This window comes from Salminus brasiliensis, chromosome 1, assembly GCF_030463535.1.
Source record: "Salminus brasiliensis chromosome 1, fSalBra1.hap2, whole genome shotgun sequence".
NCBI lineage: Eukaryota > Metazoa > Chordata > Actinopteri > Characiformes > Bryconidae > Salminus > Salminus brasiliensis.
The window spans coordinates 95,073,818-95,098,872 of NC_132878.1; the positions used below are offsets into that span (position 1 = coordinate 95,073,818).

The 25,055-nt window shown below is 44.1% G+C and overlaps 1 protein-coding gene across 1 annotated transcript in view; it reads right to left on the minus strand.

Annotated features, from left to right (window-relative positions):
• fam110d (family with sequence similarity 110 member D) overlaps positions 1-25,055 on the minus strand; it is a 26,263-nt gene continuing 1,208 nt past the window's right edge. Inside the window, exons 2-3 of the mRNA XM_072659682.1 lie at positions 3,869-4,814; positions 1-3,096 (exon numbers count right to left, since the gene is read on the minus strand). Coding sequence (XP_072515783.1) covers positions 2,157-3,096; positions 3,869-4,176 — 1,248 coding nt within the window. The 5' untranslated portion in view covers positions 4,177-4,814 and the 3' untranslated portion in view covers positions 1-2,156. The remainder of the gene's footprint in view (positions 3,097-3,868; positions 4,815-25,055) is intronic.

Genomic DNA, 25,055 nt, shown 5'->3' on the forward strand with positions numbered 1-25,055 from the left:
TCTGTGTGAATTATACACATTTGTCTTTGGAAATAAAATCGAAATCTCTTTCTGAACCAAAAATAAGGAATCAGACTCTTCTGTAAACATGCAGGAGAGAGAGAGAGATGCTTGGGAACGTCCTGAGGGCTTGCAGGAAAAAGGGTTTTGTGGGTCTGGCTGTCATTCTGCAGAGAAGCGTCTATATTTCTGCAGCCGGACTGCACGCCTTCACCAGCTCTCTCCACCATCACCCTGTGACCTCAGCAGGATTCCTCAGCAGGCCTCAACATCCATTTTTCAGTGTCGTCTCTAAAAAAAAACAAAAAACCCAGCCCTCTGACCGGCAGGATGGGCCTTTATTGAGAAACAGAAGAATCAGTGACTGATGGACTCTGCGAGGAGGGTCAAAGGGAGCCTGTGTCCTCCTCTCATTAATGGAGAGGGAAAATCTGCAGGTCAGTGTCCTGAGTACTGAAGTGTGCTCTTAAGGTCATCCTGGTTTTGGCCAGGAATTTGACCTTTTGGGTGAAATCCTTGCAGAACAGATGGTTGATTTCTAATGACAATGTAAAGCTAATTTAATGAAGTAGAGCAATCTGGGTTGTGGTGGATCAGCCGCAAGACTGCCGTAAGCCATCTGCCACCACAGCAGACCTGACCTGGCACCAGGACGTTGGCAGCAGATTCTTTACCTCTGTGAGGTAAGTGCGGCCTTCATGGATTGCATCAATGAGCCTCAGGGGCTCACCGGGCACTGGTTATCCTTCCTTGGAGCACTTTGGGTAGGGAGTGACCCCTGCATTTCTGACAAACCCCATAACACCTGCCTGATGTTGTGTAAGTGGTGCTTATCAGGGGTGCTAATGTTGGTTAATGGCTGATCGGATTCCTCTTATCCCAAATGTAATTAATCAGTTATGACATGTTTGGCGTCTAATGTGTGCTTCTTTGGATTTGCACTGGAGCTAATGTAGCTAATGAGGCTAATGTAGCTATATATATATATCACAGACTAGACATCTTAAGTAGTTTCGGACAGACCTAAATATGTGTTTTCTGGACAAATGGACACAAGTACAGACAAACTCCAGGCTTTATAAAGGGGAAACCATATAAGGAGGTCAACTTTAGACGATTTAATCAGCTCAGCACAGCTGCCTGATCAAATCTGTTGGGTAAAATCGCTTAGTGGTGGTTGTTTCTTTGGTGCAGTTGATGATTAGCCGTAGCAGGAATGGCGACTGGCCTGCCTGTCAGCGGATAGCATCTTACTTTGCATATGCTTAGATATGCTTAGAGCTCTCTCTCTCTACCACTCACTCTCTCACTCTCTCTCTCTCTCTCTCTCTCTCTGTCTCTCTCTCTCTCCCCAGTTCAGTGCATCAGTGCGTTAACAGCCCTGCCGAGCGGGGGTTCGCCTGTTTGTTCCAACGCCTGCGTTTGGAGGGGTGGGGGGCAGCAATCTGGGCCAGTTGGGGAAGGAGGTACACATGGTTCACTTCACACTCACACATTAATCCCCCTGTCGGGGAAGAAAAAGCTTAGTAGTTTTCCGTGTTCAATTATTCATCTATTGAGATGTACATCAGCACACAGCACTGTCGTTCTCCGACAACCGGAACCAAAAAGCTAAGCAGAATATCGCCGCTGTCGTCACGCACAAAACAATCCCAAAAAATCCAATGTTTTCACTTTTTCACATAATGTGAAGCTGGAAGTTGTTTTTTTTTTATATTGTGTCAAAATATAAAAAAACAGACCAATAGAAATGCTCCAAATGACCCGGAGGTGCTAGGAGGCTAGTGTAGCTAATACGTCAATGGGCCGACCCTGGTTTTAGCAGTGCAACATGCTTTAGTCCATTTTTAAAGGAGGGAATCCTTTCGAGGATTAGGCAGCAGGTAGCACAAGGTAGCGCTAAGTAGCTGTGTATGGCCTTCCATTACTGTTTCTAGCTACAGTAGCCTCGTAGCTCCAGGAAAAAACATAAAAAGCAAACACACTGAGGGGCACAACTGTGCAACTTCATTTTTTGCCATAACGATACGGACCCGCAATCCTGAGCAAAAAATCTCTCACACAGAAATTTCACCGTAAAATAAATAGAGCATATTAGCTTTTCAGAAGTATGACAACCCTGCGTCATGCATTTAGTCCTCAAGCAAGAGCCAGAGCTACACAGTTGACTCTTTCGGACCTTTGGGCGCTTCCCGCGCTGCGTTCTTGCAGCCATAAAGCCACTTGATCACTCGTGCGTTCCTCTCGATGATGGACACCCCCGAGGGTGCCTGCTCGGCCACTTCCTCCTGGACCAGCCCGTCCCCCGAATGCCGGGAGAACTCGCTGGGTTCCGAGCCGCCTCCTCCTCCTATGCTGCGGAGGGCCAGCGAGAACGTGTCGGCTGAACTGCCCCCCGACAGAAAGTTCTCGGCACCCAATCGGTCCACCATGTCTCGGTCCAGGCCGCAGAAGTCAAAGAAGCGCTCCTGCTCAGAAAGAGCCACTGAGACACGAAGGTGAAGGTCCGATTCGGAGCGTCGCAGGCTTGCCCGGAGCCAAGGGTTATGGCTGTTCCCATTCCCATTGTCTGGGACATCACGGAGGGCATTTATTACAGGATTCAAAGGCTCGAGGAATCCGCCATTGCCGTTGTTGGATTCCGCTGTCCTGCTCGACCTCCTGGTCTCAGTGCCGGCATCCGAAATGTCCCGTTCGATTGACCAGGACATGCGCGAATCGCCGTCCCGGGATGAACCCTTTTCTTCACTGATTGTCGTTTTTGAGCTCTTCTCCCGCATGGACCCTTGGAAGAGGCGACGTACAAAGCTGTATCCCTTCACCTCCGAGCTCATGTTCCCACCGCTTCCGCCACTGCTGGGACTCTTACACTCTTTCTTCTGCCTGTAGATGACCAGAGAGTCCGGCCGCAGCATGCGCTTGCCTGTGCTCCTCCGGAGCATCGGTGCACTGTGGGGTGCCACCAGAGGGGTCCTGATGGGGCTCCTCGGGACCGGTGGAGGGAGCCGGATGAAGTTGTTGCAGTTCTGCATCTCTGGTTCTCGAAGGTTCTCCTTCCTGGAGTCGTCCTCGGTGTCATCGCTCGCCGAGGGAATCCTGAAAACGGAAGGGGGACAAAGAAAGAAAGACGGGTCAGGTCCTGCACTGTTTTTCAGGAGCAGTAATTTTCCAGTGGGCATAACCTTTCTGGTGTACCAAAGGTTCATGTGTTATATCAGACCACTGGAATCTGCAACATATGGACAAAAGTATTGGGACACCTGCTCATTTATTGTTTCTTATTACTCTTTTGTTGGAGTAACTGAGACTGTGAGTGCGTTAGATATTGGATGATCACCACCCCACCTTATCATGCCCAACTCCATTATACATCCCATTTCCAGTATGGAATGGATCGTCCACTGCTCCAGAGCTCACGCCTGGCATTAGGCAGCATGGTGCCAATAGGTGCATTAAGTTTATCTGCTCCTGCAGAGAGTCCTATTCTATTGGCAGTACTTTTTACAGGGACTAGATAAGCTGTGTGTGTGCATTTGCACGTCTATGTCAGCAATAGGTGCAACTTAAAATAGCAGAAGGCACCAGAATGAGTGTGAGCATGTCTTTTGGGGCTGCATGTCCTTGTGGAAGGGAGCATATGTGGCATTGACGGATGTCCCTGTAGCTTGCTAAGGGCAGTAACGGGCAGAGAGAGTGTCCAGAGTCCAGACTGTAGCTATTACAGCATGCACGGACAGAACTGACCTTACTGACACTTCGGCCTCAATCTGCTGTGCACTAAATCTCACACCTCCGAACCCTTCATTCCCCTTCCTGTGTAACAAGACTCATATGTAATGTAAAGCTGTTGAATCCTCAAAAATCTAACCTGGCTGGACCGGGCGCTGCGCTGACCAGCGGCCGCCGTGGCAGGACTGGCGTTGAGGTCGCTGGGACTGTGAAGTTACGGCGTGGCTGGGGTGGTGGGGTTCCACAGGGCACCAGCACGGGTTCCTGCTTGGTGTTGATCACTTGCTGACTCTTCACATATTTGGCCTTGTCGGCCTCCAGGCGTTCCACGGCGCTGATGGCGTGACCACCGCGGCTCCCGCTGTCCATCTGCCGCCTCAGGTAGTCCGGACCCTTGTTGAGGAGCCGCAGGGGCGAGGGCGACCCAATGGGTGTTAGAGGCTTCATCGTTTGCGGTTGCGGTAACTGTCCTAGTGGGAAAAGGCATCCACCGGCAGCCCTGAATCTCAGAGCCTCACTCTACAACGTTGTACGGATCTTCAGGCTTATTGTCCAGCAGCTGTGTTGCAAGCTATGTAGAGGTAGCTTTGGAACGACTCAGATTTGTGACCTATTTTCAACTGGGCATGTTAATATGGAAGCTATCCGTGCTGTACAGCCTTTGCTATGCTTAGTCTTCAATCTGGACACTTCTGGAACAAGGATAAATTGATATCTCCATGCAGTATTTATGCAGCCACTGGATTAAAAGGGCAGGGCACAGGGAAATCCTTTTGCCTCCTTCCAAAAAGACGTCCCAAATGAGATGTTCCCCACGCCGCAGAGCAGCAGAAATAGAAAGCTCCAGTTAACCGTCAACGTGCCTGTCTTGTTTTCCTTCTTCTCCCTTCCACAGCGTCCTCTAACTCTGAGAGAACTTCCTTTACTCAAGGATCTTTCCACACAAGGTCATCTCGAGGCGGAGAACTTCCTTCGCTTTCTGATCTGAGCTGCCTCTGGTCCCTTGCAGCCAGGCTTGGAGTGACCTGTCCAGCTCCGGGACACTTCAGCTTTGTCCCTCTTCAGCTCCACACTGGGCTGGAACCCTGTGAAAACAGAAGAGGAGAGAGAGAGAGAGAGAGAGAGAGAGTCAGGTTGGGTTCTGTAGCGTTTCTCCAGGGGAGCGTATGTCCCTGAGCGAGGGAGCATATGTGGCATGGACGGACGTCCCCGATGCCTCAGGACCGTGTGCGGAGGCCAGAGTGAAGCTATTACAGCACGCATGGACTGACTTGACCTCGCTGCTGCCTCAGACTCTCTTTCTCAGTCATGCTTAGCAATAGTTTACTACGATTGATGGATGTGCAGCCTTGCTACACTGTATGGACAAAAGTATTGGGACACCTGCTCATTCATTTCTTCTTTCTTCTGAAAGCAAGGGTATTAAAAAGAGCTGATTCTGCTTTTGCTGGAGTAACTGTAAACTCTACTGTCCAGAGAAGAAGGCTTTCTACTAGATTTTGGAGGAGGAGCATTGCTGTGAGGATTTGATTGCAGTCAGCGAGAAGACTTTAGTGAGCTCAGGGTGTTGGATGATGATCCCCAACTTTCCCCCAACTCATCCCAAAAGTACTGGACGGAGCTCCACCATCCATCATTCCAGAGAACACAGTTCTTCCACTGCTCCACAGCTCAATGCTGCTCCTGGGGGGCTTTATACCCCTCTAGCCCATGCCTGACAGAGAGTCCTATTCTATTGGCAGTCCTTCTGGACTAGACAGGTTCTGTGTGTGTGTGTGTGTTTATTTGCACATCTGCGTCAGCAATGGGTGCAACTTAAAGCAGCCGAATGCATTCAATAGAAGTGGTGTCCAAAAATATTTGGACATAGTGTATTTATTTCATATCTTTATAAAGATGCTGCAAAAGAAACACTGCAGCTGGTGAATTTCCTCCCTCCTAGATCTTCCTCCATCAGCTGTGAGTGGTGTTATTATTGAACAGTGGAAGAGTTTAGGAGGAACAGCTCACAGAGAGCAGCTCAGTGTCCACCGAGTGTCTGTCAGACCACGTAAAGTTACAGAGCGGGGTCAGGGCCGAGTGCTGAGCTCAGAGCAGAGTGCAGAAAAGCCTCCATAACTGTTCCAGAGCTGCTGGTAGAGCTTAGAGCAAAGGAGGACCAGCTCCATATTAATACAGCCTATGGGTTTAGAATGGTGTTAAAAAAAATGCTCCTGTAGGTGTCCTTATACTTTTGTCCATATTTGTTTTACTTCCTGGACCTGAACTAGCCACCTCTGCATATGGATGTCAGACTCTCATATCTGAGATTTAAGCAGCTGAAGAGCACGTGGGTAGCCAGAAGCTCAAAGACTTTTCCAAACTTGAACACGTTCTCTGGTGGAGCGACTCCAGACTCGTGGCCTGTGTGAGGAGGTGCCAACATCAAACTGCAGCGTTATTCAAAACATGACACATCAAAGTGCTATTTTTGTGCATCCCGTCTCTTCTCCAGAATAAGACAATGCTCAGCCTGTAGGGCAGGAAAGAACCGAGTGACCCAGTAAGGAGCGACCATGGCGGAAATGGCACTGATTGCCAGTTCCGGGCCGAGGCCGAGGCCGAGCCACATGCCACATGCTCATTTAATGTCACAGTGACAGTTTTCCACACTTTTCCTTCTTATCTTTGAATGTAGTCGATCAGCCAAGACAAGTTTGGTGTAATTTTTTGGTTAATCATGTGGTTTCTGCAACTGTACGACCCACTGTGATCTATAGGCATGGACTACCGTATGCTAGCATAGCTAAAAACAATAGCAGCTGCCCTGAAGTCTGCATGTCGTCAGTGCAAGTCCGAAGAAATCGGTCTCCGAGGACTGATTGCACCTGTAGTAATGGTTAATTTCGAGAACTGGGCTTATTCGTTATAGTTATTACTATAAAATACCACGTGGAGTCCTCTTACAGTCATACAGTAGCCAAAACATGAGCCTGAGAAACTACAGGCCCACATGAAAGACAGGGCCGTAACCCACTTGTTTTTAAAGAGCCCTCTGCGTTTGAACACCTTATTCCGCACCAGTCCCCCATCCTCAAAGCCCCTCCGCAGCCCGCTGCCGTAAATCAGGCCAAACGGGGGATTGCAACATTTTCCAGATGTCAGAAGGCCTGGGAAAGACGGCTATTGTTTGGGAAAGTTGCGGGAAAGAATTCTCAACAGGTGTGGAGCGTCAAAAAGGCTGTAGATTAGGGGAGTTGGACAGAGAGGGAGAGAGAGAGAGCTTAGCAGTGTGAGAAAACACCCCACTTCCAGTAAAGCCTGCATTTGACATTTCCTTAAGTCCCTGAAGGTCCAAGCGGCCTGTATGCTTCAGGGTTATGGGTGTTCAAGGCTCACTGATGCTCATGGAGGCCTCACACACCTCACAACTTACTGCTAAGTTAATGCTTGCTGCTAATGTCTTGGTGCTAGATACCACAGGACACCTTCAGCGCTCTTGTGGAGAGTTCATGGCTTGACGAGTCAGCGCTGTTTAGGCGGCATATATACATATATATATACACACACACACACACACACACACACAAGAACCTCCTATCTCCAAAACTGCAACTTTACAAGAGAAGGACCGAGCCAAAAAACAAGTCATTCAAACAGTCATTTTGCAGCATTTCTATTGGTCCATTACAGTCAATAATGGAAAAAATAGAGATACCATTTTTTTAAGACTGAAAAAGAGATATTAATGGTACCTTTGTACCGTTTGATGTCACCAAACCTTGTACACTCCTTAAATATCAATAAAAAACTGAAAATTATATTAAAATGATATACTTTTTTAAATAATGATGAATGGACTAATAGAAAAGCTCAAAAATGCCTTAAAAAATTAAATCATTTTAAATTGACTTCAATTGCATTTCTTTCTTTTTTGCTCCTGAGAGGTTTTTTTTTTTACCAATACTGATGATATATCTTATCAGCCATAACATTAAAACCACTGACAGTTGAACTGACTGACATTGATGATCTGGTTCCAGTGTGCTCCTGTCAAGGGTTGGATATATCAGGTAGCAGGTGAACAGGCAGTTCTTGAAGGGGATGGAGGTGGTAAAGCAGGGAAAATGGGCGAGTGTAAGAATCTGAGACACTTTGATGAGAACCACACTGTGAGGTTCTAGACGACTGGGTCAGAATATCTCCAAAACGTCAGGCAGGTCTTGTAGGGTGTTGCCGGTATGCAGTCTCTGGTCAGTACCTACTAAAAGTGCTCAAAGGAAGGACAACCGGTGTACTGGCCACAGGCAGGGTCATGGGTGTTCAAGGCCCACCTCACAACTTACAGCAGGACTGCTTAAAGGATTGCTGCTAATGTCTTGGTGCTATATACCACAGGACACCTTCAACGGTCTTGTGGAGAGTTTATGGCTCTTTATATATATATATATATATATATATATATATATATATATATATATAACACTATGCATACAGTCATTATATGATTATGGATTATCACTGTTAACTGATGTGGCTTCTGGGGAATGTTGCGTATTAAATATCCAACATGTCTGAACTCCTCAGTGTGGTTAGTTCGGGACGCTGCTGTATGGCCCGTCTGCTCCTCAGGCAGTTATTGACGTGTAAGTGCACTACCTCGGTACCATTGATTTCTTTAAAGTAGTGTAGCAGCTATTTAGATGCTAGGACTGAACACAGTAGGCAGGAAATAGAGGTGTTAGTCTAATGGTGAAGCTCTGGCCCAAATTAAAACACACCCGTGATTCTGCTACATTTACAGGCTGACTGCTTAAAGATGTGACATTTAGTTTTACAGAGTGGGAGAAATGGGTGAGGTCAGGGAAAGGGCTTGGCCACTGTGCCCTTTGTTCCAACATTTCCACACACACACACACACACACACACACACACAGTTTCTGAAGTGGGATTTTGACAAAAACTAACTTACTTTATTATAACTGAAGCAAAACGCTGTAAAAACTGCACAAAAACTGGTAGCATTAATACACATTAATCTTTGGACAAAAGTATTTGGACACCCACTCATTCAGTGTTTTTTTCTGAAATCAAGAGTATTACAAAGAGTTGATCCTGCTTTGGTTGGAGTAACTGTCTCTACTGTCCAGGGAGGAAAAGGGCTTTCTAATAGATTTTGGAGGAGCATTGCTGTGAGGATTTGATTGCATTCAGCGAAAAAGGGGCATAGGTTAGTAAGGTCAGGCTGTTGGATGATGATCACCACTCCACCTCATCATCCCCAACTCATCCCTATTCTTCCACTGCTCCACAGCTCAATGCTGCTGCTGGGGGGCTTTATACCCCTCTACTATCCCACACCTGGCATTATTAGGCAGCATGGTGCTGATAGGTTCATGATGTTTATCTGCTCCAGAGAGTCCTATTCTATTGGCAGTACTTCTTCTCTACAGGGGCTAGACAAGCTGTGTGTATGTGTGTGCATTTCCACATCTGTGTCAGCAATGGGTGCAACTTCAAGTAGCTGAATGCATACATTAGAAAGGGTGTCCACAAACTTTTGCACCATGAAGGATCGAGGGTTAAGTATAACTTAAGCTCTAATGAGGCAAATTAAAGTCCTTCACCTTTCGCTGTGATCTTCTACCCTGTAAGGTCAGACTGCCTGTAAAGCAGCAGGCCCTTTCCTTTCCCCCAGCCTTGCCATGCTAGTCCATGCTAATCTCTTTAGGGCTTGAAAATTAGCCCCTGCTGTTCTAGTCCCCTCTGATCTACCCTGGCTTTCATGCCCAAGTAAGTGACCCTCTTGTCGGAGCCAGAGGAAAACCCTGGACGCCTGCGGGGATGTCTGGACCCGGTGCTCCACACGCTTAAAGAGAAACCAGATGTTTAGCTTCATGCGGTATCAGGGTTTTAGACCAATCTGGGGGCCAACACGCACACTGGAGTACACAGGAGCAAGACCAGAAGTGAAGAAGCTGGGCTAGACATGTCTATAACAACTCACTCTCATGAAGCCTCTGTCAGAATATCATCTAAGGACAAAAGTATTGGGACACCTGCTCATTCATTGTTTCTTCTGAATTCAAGGGTATTAAAAAGAGCGTATCCTGCTTTTGCTGGAGTAACTGTAAACTCTACTGTCCAGAGAAGAAAAAGGCTTACTACTAGATTTTGGAGGAGCATTGCTGTGAGGATTTGATTGCATCCATCCCACCATCTTTAACTCCACAGCTCACCCCAAAGGTATTGGATGGAGCACCCAGAGAACACAGCAGTTCTTGCACTGCTGTGGGGCTTCATACCCCTCAAGCCCAACGTCTGGCATTAGGCGGCAATAGGGACCACAGGGACTAGACTAGCTCTGTGTGTGCATTTGCACATCTGTGACAGCAACGGGTGTGACTTAAAGCAGCTGGGGGAAGGGGGGCGTCTAATGCTAACAAGGCTCTTTTCATTTTCGATGCCTCCTTCCCTTCTCTGTCTGGCTCACTAGTACACATCTGGCTACGCTGCTGAGCTAGAAACAATAGAAAGAGACCATTGACAGAGCAGGAAAATGCTTACATCATGGCTAATGAGTGACGGATTGTGTGTCATCAACATGGCCGTATGGGTGATATGCTAACTGCCTTGTACTTTTCGATCCTATATTAGCAGAGTTAGCATGTTCATATATAGCCAAAATTAGCATATATAAGATGAATCCACTGATTATTCAAATTTCCTGCTCAATTCAGTGGCTGGTATGGAAACGGTCGCTCAGGAATCTGAGGAACCATCTCAGATTTCTTTACAGTGGTGAACCCACCAGTGAAACCCACCACCATGTGCCTTCAGGGTTTTATATGGAAAGTTAATGGTGGAAACATAGTGGCAAATCTAAAAATTAAGGGGTTTATTTGGGGTCTGTTTCGCCATACAACACTTAGTATGAATCCCCCCACCATTAATTGCTTTTATAAGTACGTTCTAGGCCAAAATCATCACTAAAGGTTATACCATTAGGTGTAATACCTTTCTGTGAGGGCGCTCTTATAGAGGTACTATTACTATTAAAACCATATTACTATATGGTTTTAGCCCCACCCAAATCAGTTTAGCTCCACCCACTCAAGCTGAAGTTATACAGAGTGTTTTAACGTGGCCTACTTAGTACATATTATATAACATATAGAAGCTGATAAGATGAATCCACTGATTATTCAAATTTTCCGCATAATTCAGTGGCTAATATGGAAACGGTCGCTTGGGAATCTAAGGAACCATCTCAGATTTCTTTACAGTGGTGAAATGGGAAAATGGGAAAATGGGAAAGTGGGGCTAAAACCATATAGCCTAGTGCCGTTGGTGGCTGGAAGTTTCTGTAGAGTGGGAATCTTTTTAATTAATTGAGTGAATTCTGCAAATAAGCCATGCAACACCGTTTACACAGCTTTGGTCCGGCGTATCATCCAGGGCAAGGCTAGAGGAACAAAATTCGTCACAGGCCAGACAGTGTCTTGCATTATTGATAGGCCCAGACAATAGACCCCTCTGGCTCTCCAGATAAGAGAGGGGCCAGGGTGCTGTGCCTCATTAGGACTGAGTAAAAAGGCTGGGTGAAGAAAAAACATGACAATAAACGTCAGCCGAGGGAAACATTCCTCCTGAGACAAAGCCAAAGGCGGCGTCGGCCTCCACACCATTGTGAGGTGGAGGGTGCCATTAGTGTGTTGATATATGGAGAGGAGCACTCTCACACAGGGCACGGGTGGGTCACAGGGGGACCTTTTTAAGTCCCCTTTTGAGCCTCCTGACACAGTCCAGATTATAAGATGGACACAGCCACTGACTGCAGGCATCCTCCTTTTGTGATTGGGAAATGATCAATGTTAAAAAAGACTGCGGGAGGACGGCTACAGCAGGCAAAGGGGTGGAGAAAGTGGTTAAAAAGGCCACTGAGCGGCTTATTAATCAGCACTGTCCCAAGCGTGAAGTGCCCTGGCCCAGCTGACCCCGAACAAAAGGCCAGCTAAGCTATCAGTCATCAGGTTGCGTGTGCAGGTCTGATGAAAGTGAAAATCTATGACTTTGTGAATGAAGGAATCATGTGACTCTGGTGCTCATGATAGTCTTATCAACCCCTTTAAGCAATTTACACTCAAGTACGAAGCAATGGAGATAAGCCAGCCGTGATACAGCCAGCAGATACTCTGCGTTTTATCTACGGAATTACGTACGTCCTGAGAGCTCACTGCAGAACTTTGTTTCAGTACACAGGCTTATCACTTCAGCCCATTACTAATTACCCATTTGGGTCTGCACTATTTAACGCATGGTGGGATGTGTGTAACGTACATGTCGGGCTTTATAAACACATAGTCAACGTGCCTAAATTACACAGAGGCCCTGCACCATCTACAACTACCCTTTTCAACCATATAAAATTCCCATTGACACATTTTAATTATGATTTTATTATAATTAAATAATTTTATTATAATATTATATTATATTATAATATAATATTATATTATAATATATATAATTATTTATAATATTGATTATTTATGTATTATTGAATTATTATTTATTTATTATGTATTAATTTATTTTAATATTATAATTTTAATATAATATTAATATTATATTATAAAAAAAGAGACTGTCCCATTAAGAGAGTAAATTAGCTCTGTTCTAATTGGCTGCCCTGTAATGTGTCTCATTCAAAAAGTAGGCCACGTTAAAACACTCTGTATAACTTCAGATTAAGTGGGTGGAGCTAAACTGATTTGGGTGGGGCTAAAACCATCTTTATTCTTCACAACGAAACAGACTGCCCCATTAAGACAGGAATATGCAAATTAGCTCTGTTCTGATTGGCTGCCCTGTATTGTTCTCAATCCAAAAAGCAGTCCACACTGAAACATCCCATATAGACTAATCTAGAGTGGGTGGAGCTAAACCCATCTTTATTTTTCTGAATGAAAGAGACTGTCCCATTAAGACTGAAATATGCAAATTAGCTCTGTTCTGATTAGCTGCCCTGTATTGTTCTCAATCCAAAAAGCAGTCCACATGGAAACACTCCTTATAACTTCAGGCTGAGTGGGTGGGGCTAAACTGATAAGACTGCAGCTAAACCCATCTTTATCCCTCGGAATGAAACAAACCTGTTGTACTAATATATGTAAATTAGCTCTGTTCTGATTGGCTTCCCAACCAGAACAAAAAGCAGGCCCCATTAAAACACTGATATAGTTGGAGCAAAATTCATTTTTATCCTTTAAGACTGTCCCATTAAGACTGAAATATGCAAATTAGCTCTGTTCTGATTAGCTGCCCTGTATTGTTCTCAATCCTATAACTTCATAACTTCAGTTTGAGTGGGTGGAGCTAAAACCATCTTTATCCTTCAGAATGAAAGAGACTTTCCCATTAAGATTAAAATATGCAAATTAGCTCTGTTCTGATTGACTACCCTGTATTGTGCCTCATTCAAAAAGCAGGCCATGTTAAAAACACTCCTTATAACTTCAGGCTGAGTGGGCGGGGCTAAACTGATAAGAGTGCAGCTAAACCCATCTTTATCCCTCGGAATGAAACAAACCTGTGTACTAATATATGTAAACTAGCTCTGTTCTGATTGGCTGCCCTGCATAATCAAAAAAGTTGTCCACACTAAAACTCCTTATAGCTTCAGCATAAGTGGGCGGAGCCAAACTGATACTGAATAAATAGATACCCACAATGGTCGTAATTAATTTTTCCAGCCATAATCCCATCATATTAAGCAGGTTGATATTATTACCTTTAAGATGGATATATGTAAATGTGCTCTGCTCTGATTGGCTGTCCTGTATTGTGCCTTGTCAGATTATTTTGTTAAGGATTTGATTACATTTGGCAACAAGAACTTAAGTGAGGTCAGGATGTTGGATGATCACCACCCCACCTCATCCCCATTTCCATGAACATGGTAAACTCCCAGGAAATGCTACTCCCAATCTTCTCAAAGCCTGAGGAGCTCTGTCTAGCTGTTGGGTGAGTATAATGGTAGGTTACTGAGAGCGTGGGATACTGGCTTCGGAAGTGCATTTAGAGGAGCTTCTGAAAGAGCGTTAAATTTGGTCTCAAATGGGTCTCCGATGGTGTCAAGTCAGGATTAAGTGTCTAGATCAAGGAGCACAAATCCAGGATCAGCGTCAAGGAGAGCGATTCAAATGAGCTTCTACCAGACTGCAACCAGGTGAAGACACAGCGTGTACCATCATGTGTGTTAATGATCTCGGCCTCTTGAGCCAGGGAGGTCCTCCACCACAGAATGTGCCTATGTAAACTCGTTCATCTGGATGTTCCTCCAGCTTTCGAGGGTTTTAAATAATGCAGCTCTCTCTGAACACTGAGGCTTTTGCCTCGCGGGCGCTCTACTGCAGTGTCTCTGAGAGCGGAGCTAGTTTCTGGAGAAAAGCCAGATGTTTACTCTGCAGAATTTTCCCCTTGTGAACACGGAGCTGTTTCTGCAACGTTTGGAAAAGTTCGCTCCAGGAACAAGGCCTGTTTACAGGGCCCGAAGAACACGTGTACAGGAAAAACTTATCTGACTTGGACAAAAGTATTGGGACACTGTTACTTCTGAAATCAAGGGCAAGTTTATCCTGCTTTTTCTGAAGTCTCCACTGTCCAGAGAAGAAGACGGCTTTCTACTAGATTTTGGAGGAGCACTTTAGGCCCACTAGCCAATTAGCCCACAACTGGCATTAGGCATCATGCTGCCAATAGGTTCACAATGTTTATCTGCTCCAGAGAGTCCTATTCTATTGGCAGTAGTTCTCTACAAGGACTAAACAAGCTGTGTGTGTGTGCATTTGCACATCTGTGCCAGCAATAGGTGCAGCTGAATGCATTCATTAGAAGGGGGTGTCCACAAATATTTGGACAGATAGGGTATCTCCACAAGCTCATCACATGCCCCTCTCAGACGCAACTCAGGGGCCTTGAGTTGCTTTTCCACAGCGTTCACTAACTGTTAGCGTAATGTGGTGACCATGTGTTAAGGTTAGGGCAACCCAAGTGTTGCATTAACAACACAGCAGGGGGCTAGCAAATGCGCCTACTAAGCTGGGGGGGGGGGTTATGTGGTTGGTGCTTGTGCTCAGAATGGCAACTCAAGCTCAACTCCTGTCGTTTCATTCCCGGCAGTGAACACCCGCCATGTCCGGCCCACACAAGAAACTGTCCCACCCTACCTTCCAAAAGGAATTAAAACAGTAAAGTATCGTATACAAGGCAGCCATTTAGAACGCAGCTAATTCCCCTTCCCCTTAGCTTGGCTCTCGTTGGGCTCGTTGGTCTTTTACACGACAAGTCAACACTGTGTTTAATACAAAAGAAGTGTGACCAGGGAAGCTGGTAAAGCAAGCAGGTGCTAGGCTAAGGTGTTAGGCCGACTGGCTGCAATCCCTTCAGCTTGCTAACCGCACGCCGCGACTATTGCAGTGTGCTTGTTACAGTGCTAAATACAATGCTAGGCTATGCTATGTGCTTCTGCTATGCTAGCAGCCACCAGCCAATAAACCTCAGAGCTCATCCTTTTCTTCACAAGTGCACTATAAGAGGAGGATCCTTCGTAACAGGGTGGTAAACAGGGTTGTTAAACTATATCTGAGCATCTGATACCTATAATGGTCATAATTCATTTTTCCAACCATAATCCCATCAAATTAAGCAGGCTGATTGTATTACCGGCCTCTAAGATGGATATATGTAAATGAGCTCTGCTCTGATTGGCAACAAGAGCATAAGTGAGGTCAGGATGTTGGATGATCACCATCCCACCTCATCCCCATTTCCATGGACATGGTAAACTCCTAAGAAATCCCAAGTTTCCCAGTTTCCAGTGCTGCTGCTATCTTCTCAAAGCCTGAGGAGCTCTGTCTAGCTGTTGGATGAGCACAATGGAAGGTTCCTGAACGTGTGGGATACTTGGCATTCACAAGCACACTATAAGAGGAGAATCATCCGTAACAGGGTGGTAAACAGGGTGGTAAACAGGGTTGTTAAACCACATCTGAGCATATTTCACCCCAACCAAAGTCACACACTTACTGTTTCTTTATCAAATCACTACCTAAACACTCAGTAAAGTTGTTCCATGGCATCTTTAAGACAGGCCTGAAATCGGGACACCCATTGCGATTGTTAGGAAGAGTGAAACGACCTCAAAATTGTGTGGATAAGCCTGAAGTGTGGGCCAACCTGTAGGTAGGTATTGCCAACCTGTGCTCACTTTTGCAACGCTCTTTGTGAAAGCTGTTTGCCATCCTGTCAAAACAGTACAAGTGCCCCATTAGTCATCGGATCTGCTGTGTGGTGGAAACTGGAGCATGTTTTATCGTGTTCATTTTCACTGCAATGCCTGTGCCCTACTTAGTGATTTTTCTCTTTTCGGCAGATGCAGTGTAGCTCTACAGTCTGCCTGCAAACAGCATGTTTGGGCTGTTGGCTACAGATCTATCAGTGCGGCGGAGCTGGGTCCGCTTTAGCTTGCTTTTCCTTTAGCTTTGCCGTTTTGCTTAGCGAAGTCTATCACCTGCCCATCACGCGGGTGCCGCGGAGGAACACTTGACACCATGTGGCTGATAATAAATAAAAGGCAACAGCTAGCAGTTATGCCTGATGGCCCTACCGTTACCACAACCCTAACCGAACCACTGTTAGCTTTCATTCGCTTTAGCCATTCAAGCTACTCTACACGCTATTCATGCTACGCTCTGTCTGATTCCGATTTCTGATATTTCTGTTTCTTAGGAAGTTCTGGAACAGCGAGAGGACTTTTCTGACCCAACAGGTCATGGGTTTGATCCCAGCTAATGATGCAACATGCTTAGCCTGGCAAAATACTCAAATTTGGCTGCAAGTCACACACCTGAATGCTGGTTTCCTAACACCAGATTAAGTCCAAACTCCAGCTAAGAAGGATTTTCCGTGGCGAATCACCACTGGTGCTGCTATTTGGCCCAAAACTAGGCTTAATCCATGCCTCTGAAACCAGCCTTACAGTCTTTAAAAAATAGTTTATTGTTCTGGGTCTGGAGTTTACAGTTCTGTATTCTTTAGGGTTTGTTGAGTGATATAAATAGAGAACCACTTTGTTTCCCTTAAGAACCTTGTTTAAAAATATGGGTTTGTGTGTGTGAAGAGCATCTTTATGGTTTAATCGACTATCATATAATGGAAAGGTATCAATTAATGTTTTTTTACGTCTTAAAATGGTTCAAAAAGTAAGAACCATCTATTGGTAAGTGCTTTAAAGAGCGAACAGTCGTTCTTCTTCTAAGGAACCAATTTCAACATCTTTCTAGAGTATAGGAGAACCCTTTCATTGGTATTAAACACTCTACATTATGAGAAAGTTCTTTAAAATAGATCTCTCACCTTCACGTCTCATTAAGACAAAAGGGTTCCTTAAAGAACCATCTATTGGTAAGTGCTTTAAAAGACTAAATGTCATTCTTCTTTTAAAGAACCCTTTATATAGTGTAGGAGAACCTTTTAATTGGTGTTGAACCCTCAACATTATGTGAACTTTCTTTAAAGTTAATGTAAAAAAAGGGTTCCTTAAAGAACCATCTATTGAAATATGTCATTCGTCTTCTAAAGAACCCTTTTCAACATCTTTATAGAGTGTATGAGAACCCTTTCTCTGTTATTGAACACTCTACATTATGTGGAGGTTCTTTAAATGGATCATTTACCTTCACATCTCAATAAAAAAGGGTTCCTTAAAGTACCATCTTTTGAAAGTGGCTTTAAAGAACCAAAAGTAATTGTTGTCCTAAAGACCACCTTTATATACACCTTAATATCGAACAATTTACATTATGTGAACTTTCCTTAAAATGAATTTAAAACAGGGTTCCTTAAAGAACCATTAATTGAAAAGCTCTTTGGGGGTGAAAAGTGGCTCTTCTACAGCATTGCACAGAGAACCCCCCATGGTGTGCTTTAGAAATGGTTCTTTAAACTGGAAAAAGGTTCTTCACAATCACTGACCTCGTTTACAAAAATGTGTCCTGAAAGAACTATTAATCAAATGGTTCTTTAGGAAATAAAAATGTGGTTCCTTCAAAGCTGGACCTTAAATCCGGTTCCCAGTCCTGAACTTTGTAAGCCTTGGTAGGTGTGGCACTACGAGGCCAATCACTTACATTAACTGTTCCCGGGTTCATTAACTTCCAGCGAGAACCAAATCCAGGACTAACCACTGGATTCAAGGCCCAGATTTAAGGACCTGGGCTCCACAGCATCGCCCCTAAAGAACCATATGTGGTGCCTTTATTTCAACAGTGGTTCTTTTACTTTATGTGGAGGTTCTTCAGACTGTAGGTTCTTCACAGGGTTCTCCCAATCTCCTTTAAACTGTATGATTCCCTAAAGACCATCCACTAAAAGGTTCTTTAGTTCTTTAGTTCTCAACAGAACAGTTGAGTCTCTAAATGTAAACAAACAAATCCAGTTTGAGACGAGGACAAGTCTTTTCGTCCTTTAGCTGAGACAGATCCGGGGCTCATGATTCACCCATAGTTCCTAGAACCTCTGATGAACCTGCCGGCTGTCCCCTTCCATTAGGCTCAAGTTCCAAACATCTCCAAAGTGCCACTGAAATAGCGCCCGTCTTCCTTCCCCGCTGTCAGAACCGTGATGTACGGAGGCGAGAGGGGAATATCGTGTGTTTCTAGCGCCGTCAGAGCGGTACGGCGTCTGAGAGGGACAAAGGGTTACCACTCCTCACGCGAGACCCCGCATCCCCCTCCGTGACTCTGATCAGAACTGGCAGAAGCGCGGCATTAACCCGCGCGGTGGCGGGCAATTAGGCGAATGTGAGAGTATGAGTGAGCCGCCCTCACAGCTGTCAGCCAATCCACTGGGGACTTGGGGCAGAGATGGAATGAGAGTATTCCGTGGGTTTCGGTGATTGACTATTTATAATCGAGAGGTTTAATAAGTCATGAGCTTTAGAAGTTCTAGATGCTGCTGTGGTTTGGATGGAGAATAGATGACTGTTGGGCTTTCACAACTGCCTAATGCCAATAGCTAACGAAGACACATGGTGACAGGCCGAAATGAGGAAAACAAGGATCCCAAACAATGGCGTAACCAGTCGCCGTCACAGCACAACATGCATTTTCCCCAAGTACTAATCAAGCTCTGCTAATCAAGCTCTGGATTATTGACCACAAGGTTGTGGGTTCAATGCCCAGGCCTGCTAAGCTGCCACTGTTGAGCCTTTGATATGCTCCAAGGGTGCTGTAGCACATTAGTCTTAAAGGCACAGTGTTATTTGGGTGACTATTATGGGTACACAAACACAAACCCACACAAACATCACGAGTGAATGCAGAAAAAAATGCAACACAAGAAAGGCTTTGGGCCCTTTAATGTGTTTAGCGTCATTCTGCCTTACAACTATGTGGAAACAGCTGTGTTGTGTGAAAACACACACACACACACACACAGACACTTTTTTAACTTTTACCTGTGGATGCTGGAGGAAGTCGATGTCACCCGGACAGACCCTACCCTGCCCTCTAATTAGAAACGGGATCCTCTGGCTGTGAGAGTTTATGAGTGGCCCCTGGTTAGCTGGAGGAGCCTTTTGGGGGAAATTGCTGTTTACAAGATGGGGCATGTAGACAAATAAAGGGGGCGACACGTAACTTTCTGAAGAAAAAAAGAAAGAAACGAGAGAAAAGGAGAACAGCTGGCGCTTTTTGTGTTTAGGCCATAAAAAACTGCTTGTGGGATCACAATATCCTGGCAGGCCAAACTGATGTGGTCAAAATTACAACCTGCCATCATACGTCTGAGTGATCTTGGAGGAGAGTTGGTTCAGATGGGAAAGATATGCGGAAAGAAGAGACTGGTCATGAAAGCATTCCCAGTGCAAGGTCCAACTCCAGTATTACAGTAAGGTCACAGGGGTCAGTGGTGTACCGCTGCAGCTATTCATATTGTGGCCCAACCCTCATGCACATATGTATACACAGAACGTACAGTGTATAGAAGGTCTATCTATCTACCCCCCCCCCCATGTTACTGTCATTATGCAAATTTATGCATATTTTATGAATCCAGTCATTTTATTTTTTGGTTGAGGGCATTTCTTGTTCAGCATTCCTTGAACAACAAATAATACGTATGGTCCCACCCACCTGAAGTTCATTCAGTTATCAAAATAGACCTTATTATGTCTAAGTGTATTCACAATATTTTTTCTGCATTCATTTTATTTTAATTCATTTTTATGCTTGTTTTCGGCAACATTGGCTAACTTCCATCTTTTTACAGTGTTTTCTAAGGAAATAAAAAAAATAAATGCAAAAATACTGAGACATAAGTATCTACTTGTTTTATTTTAAGAGTAGGGGTTCACCAGTCCCATTTTAGAATTGGATATCAGGCGCAATATTAACAAAATTAGCTGGATTAGCTGCAAAATTAGCATTTTATGTATACAGCCGTGTATTTTTATAGCGTAGACAGAAAACCTGCAGCTTGCCAACACTTACTTAGATACAATTGGTAACCCTTGCTGTAAAGGAACGCATACAACAAACAATGCTAGCCCCAGTAACAAAGAAATGACTAGTTCGACCAATTAGCATTATAGTTGCTAGCAGGACTAGCTAGCATTTGTTTTTATAGCTCTACAGGTAGTTTTATAATGTTTGTAGAATAAAAACGTGCAGCCACAACAACCATTTCTCATAAGACTGGTGACCTCTGGTCTAAAGGAACACAAACAACAGAAATGCTAGCCCCGCTAACAATGAATGACCTAGCTACTCCAGTTAGCATTATAGCTGTCAGCAGGTCGGCATTTGTTTTTACAGCTCTATATGTAGTTTTATAGCGTTTGTTGAATGAAAACCTACAGCCACAGCGGCCCACAGCCCTTACTGGTGACCTCTACCGTAATGTAACTAACAATGGCTTAGCTGGACCAACTAGCGTTATAGCTGCCAGCAGGGCCATTTAGCATTTAGCTCTGCAGCTATGTATATGTAGTGTTTGGTGGTGAATTGTGGCTGTCAGTGAAAGACAGGTCAAAAGAAGAAGCTGTTAGCTGTTAGCGTTCACTCATTGCTAGCCACATCTGCATTTCTGTCTGAACCAGCCCTCTAATGGGAGACACAGAGCGTGTGTTGTAGCTCATCTAGCTATCTCATCTCCATGATGTCAGAGTAGCTGTCAACACTTCAGATGGAGGACGCTGCCTGGCGGGGCTCCATTTGAGCCTCGGGGAGACTCCTCCTTTTACTACGCAGGGTCCGCGTCTGCTAATCCTCGTCTGAGGGGCTTTAAGGCGCCTCATAAACGGGCAGGCTGAACTCAGTGGCACGTTTGAGGTCATTATTTGGACGAGATGTGTGGTAGAACTGCTGCAGCAAAGCTGTGGAGAGGTTTATTACTTAGCCAAAAACATCCCCCGTGTCTGTTCTGTCTAAAAACATTGGGTTATTAGCCTGTACCGCCTGTACCGCCGCATCTGAGCGCGGACAGCCACGAAACATGAGAAACAGACAGCGGCTACTTCTCTCTGCCTCTGCATGTAATCTCTCTAATGGTGGTTAGAGGCGATTCTGACGTTTGAATGGCCTACATGTTTCACAGCCGGCAGTGTAATGGTGTCAGCGCCAGGCAGATGCTAGCCTTCGTCACGCTCAGGTAAAAGACAGAAGGGGAAAAAGGCTCAGACTTGTGTTTATCCTACACCCGCATTGTAGGAGGCTCTACGGTGCTTCGAGGACAGGTGAAATGTGTAAGTTTGGTCTAGATGGGAGTGTTTAGACTGGTCGTGTGTGTGTGGTTTGTACCGCTGACTCGCAACAGTGCCAGCCTATACCTATATCCAGGCGGTTGGTTGAAGCTGCTTCAACCAATTTTCACAGCTTATATTGACCATATTGAAGATTTTCCACTATTAGAAGATCTCAGATGACCTTTAAATGTAGCCTTGCCCTTTTAACCCCTTACACTCTAGGTAGAAACTATTGTGAATTACCTGGTAGCCAGTTTGGCTTAGCAGATCTTGTGGAGTCCCACAGGGTTCAGTTTTGGGGCCTATAAAACTGACGTTAATTATGGCAGTATAAAAGTTGTTTTTGTTTTATATGTAAACAAGTGTAGTGGTTGGTGTGGCGCAACAGATAACACCACTACCTGCTAGTGAGCTACTACCACACCATGTGGGAGACTGGGGTTCGATTCCCGGTCTGGGTGACTATGCTGCGCTACACTAGTAAGAGTCCTTGGGCAAGACTCCTAACACTACATAGCCCCACCTCTGTAATACGAGTAACCCTGGAAGTCGCTCTGGATAAAAGCGTCTGCTAAATGCCATAAATGTAAATGTAAACACTGTGTATAAAAAAACACACCCTGTTGCAAATTCATGTCACAAAATCTCACAATCACATTTGCATATCTCCGACTGTTCGGCCTACGGCAGTTGGATTAGCCCTAGCTATCTATTTTTTAGTGATAAGGTGTATAAGGGACGTTTCAGCGTGGCTTGTTTATTGAATGTTGATTGAATGCAGTGTGCTGCAGGGGCAGCCAGTCAATCAGAACAGAGGTCATTTACATGGATCAGTCTTAAAGGTACAGTAACCTGAAAAAGGATACTACTGGTTTTGGTTGACCTCACGGGAAAAAACACACAAAATAATATATGAAAAAGGTCAGAGTTGCCATTTTGGGACGTCCTACGGCACAATACTTACAATTTAAGCTGATCATTTGTGACTGTATGCATTATTTGTTCATATATGTATGTAATACATAGAGTCACACTATGAATATATAATATATGACTGTATAATGTGAACCAGTATGCTGATGTTAAAATGTCAATCTTATGTAATTAACTGTGTAATTACACAGTACCATTACAGCAGCGCAGCAAAACACAGGTAGTAACTCTTGACTTCTCAGAGACGTAATGCCCTGACCTCCCGTAAACTAGTCCTGGCAAACACAATAGCTGAATGCTTTCTCATCCCGAGCAGGATGTGTGATAAGGCAATGCCGAAACCACACGGTCACCTTTCTCTGACCACTGGTGTTTGTCCAGCTACACATTCTGACTTCATGGAGATTAGCTGCACCCTTTGACTTTATGAACAGCTTTGAACATCTGAGGTTAATGAACACTGGAGTCCATCCAAGTCAGCTGCTGAGTCACTAATTAAACATGCAGTCGAACCCCGAATTGAAATAAACAACAGCGGCAATTTTGAGGCCTAGAGTGAAGCAGTGCCATTAAAGACAGACCTCAAATCCATTTTACCACAAATAAGCACACACGAAAACTCAGCCGCGCTCACACACCACTCCATATTCCTGTCTTTGTGTGGCCTTCCTATAGGCCTGTGGCTAAATGCCGCTGTGCTACACCTAACTCTGGGAAAAAAGGATTTTCCACGTGGAGAGCAGACCCACAACCACACAGTATTCCTGTTTCCAGCATCCTGGGAGGATGCAACATCAAGAACATGGAAAAACTGACATTCACAGCCATTAACATAATCAGCTGATCCCAAATATTCCCGACGTTCCGATTTTAATATCAAATACGGTTGCGGCAGTTATGATGGGTGAGGGCTACAACGTACGCTCCCATGCTAACCTGGTGCTGTCGCACTGTTTAGAGGGCAAGGTTTGTTTATTTAGCTAGTTTGTTTGATTAGTACGTTTGTTAGCTTGGTGCTAGCTCGCTATCTAGCTAGCATTGGAAGCATGTATGCTAGCAGATGGAGTATGTCTGCTAACATTGTCACAGTCTCGAGCGTGAACAAGCGCTGATTGTAAATACTGTAGATGCTTGTGTCAGGGGTGAACTTAATATTAGCATTAGCATTAGCTTTCTAATGATAGCTAGCAAGAAAGAGAGCTAATTAGCCAATTTAGCTGTAGTTAGATGTAGTCTGTTAGCGTGTATGCTAACAGAGTGTTTCGCTAATATTTTTAAAATTGTGACTAATTTAAGAGTGAAAACTTTACTTTAAAAAGTTAGGAAACTGATTAATTATTAATTATTAATTAATTTGCTTATTTCATGTTACATCTTTAAGTTGATGTAAATGTAAATAAACAAGTCTTTTTTATTTTATCTTATTTTTATTTGTTACTTTATTTATTTCTTTTAACAAAACTTTGCACATGACCTGCATGAGGGTCTGATTTTATTTGTGGTTGATGGACTAGCTGCTCTACCAGCATGACCAACCTGACCAAACTAGCCAACCTGTCTCACCAGCTTGACTTAACTAGCTTGGTCAAGTTGGTCACGCTGGTAGACCAGCTAGTCCATCAGACTCAAATAAGAACACACACTACGCTGGTCAAGATCTAAGCCGGTCATGTTTTCACCTGGTCAGCTTTTTCACCACCTTGACCTTCAAAGATCCAGCTTGGACCACCTGAAAGCAGCGACCAGCAAACGCTGGCCTTGAGCTGGATTTTTCAGCAGGGAGACAGGATACAGAAAATAGTGTCCCTGAGGTGCTGCTCACTGTCCAACTGTCATTTATAGAAAAAAAAAAAAAAAAAAAAAAAATATATATATATATATATATATATATATGTCATTTGACATATGTCATTGTATATTGATTATTGATCAGTCGTGTTATTTTTTTGTATTTATTATTTTTACGTTTTTAAAGTGCTCAAAATACATTAATAACACATCAGATATGAACATGGTTATCGCACTAGCATCTTCACACCCCTACCAATCTAACACACACACACTGTTCAACCATCCTTTCACACTTTCTACAGTTTCTTTTGAAACACTCATCACTGCTGCGACCAATCAGCCTTCATCCCCGAGTCAATCAATATCAATCAAATCAAAGACCCATCAATTACCATTCACACGTGCTGACATCAGGCTGAACACCAATCACGTTAAGGTGAAGCACCAAAAACATCACGATAAATAAACACACTCACAATTAATCGAGTGGAATGTATTCTATATCAGTACATATAGATTTCCTTTATACACAACATATATTTGTCACATATTAAAATATATGTTATGTATATATATATATATATATATATATATATATATATATATATATATATATATATATATATGCCAAGCTCATTTTGGAGCATTTCTATTGGTATATATTAAATATATGTACTATAAATTTATAAACATACATGTACTATGCACTACGTTTACTTCATATCTGTACATATATGTATTTAATAACAATATATAAAAATGCAAACATATGTTTCATATATAATACACACTACATGACATGAATTATATATAAAAT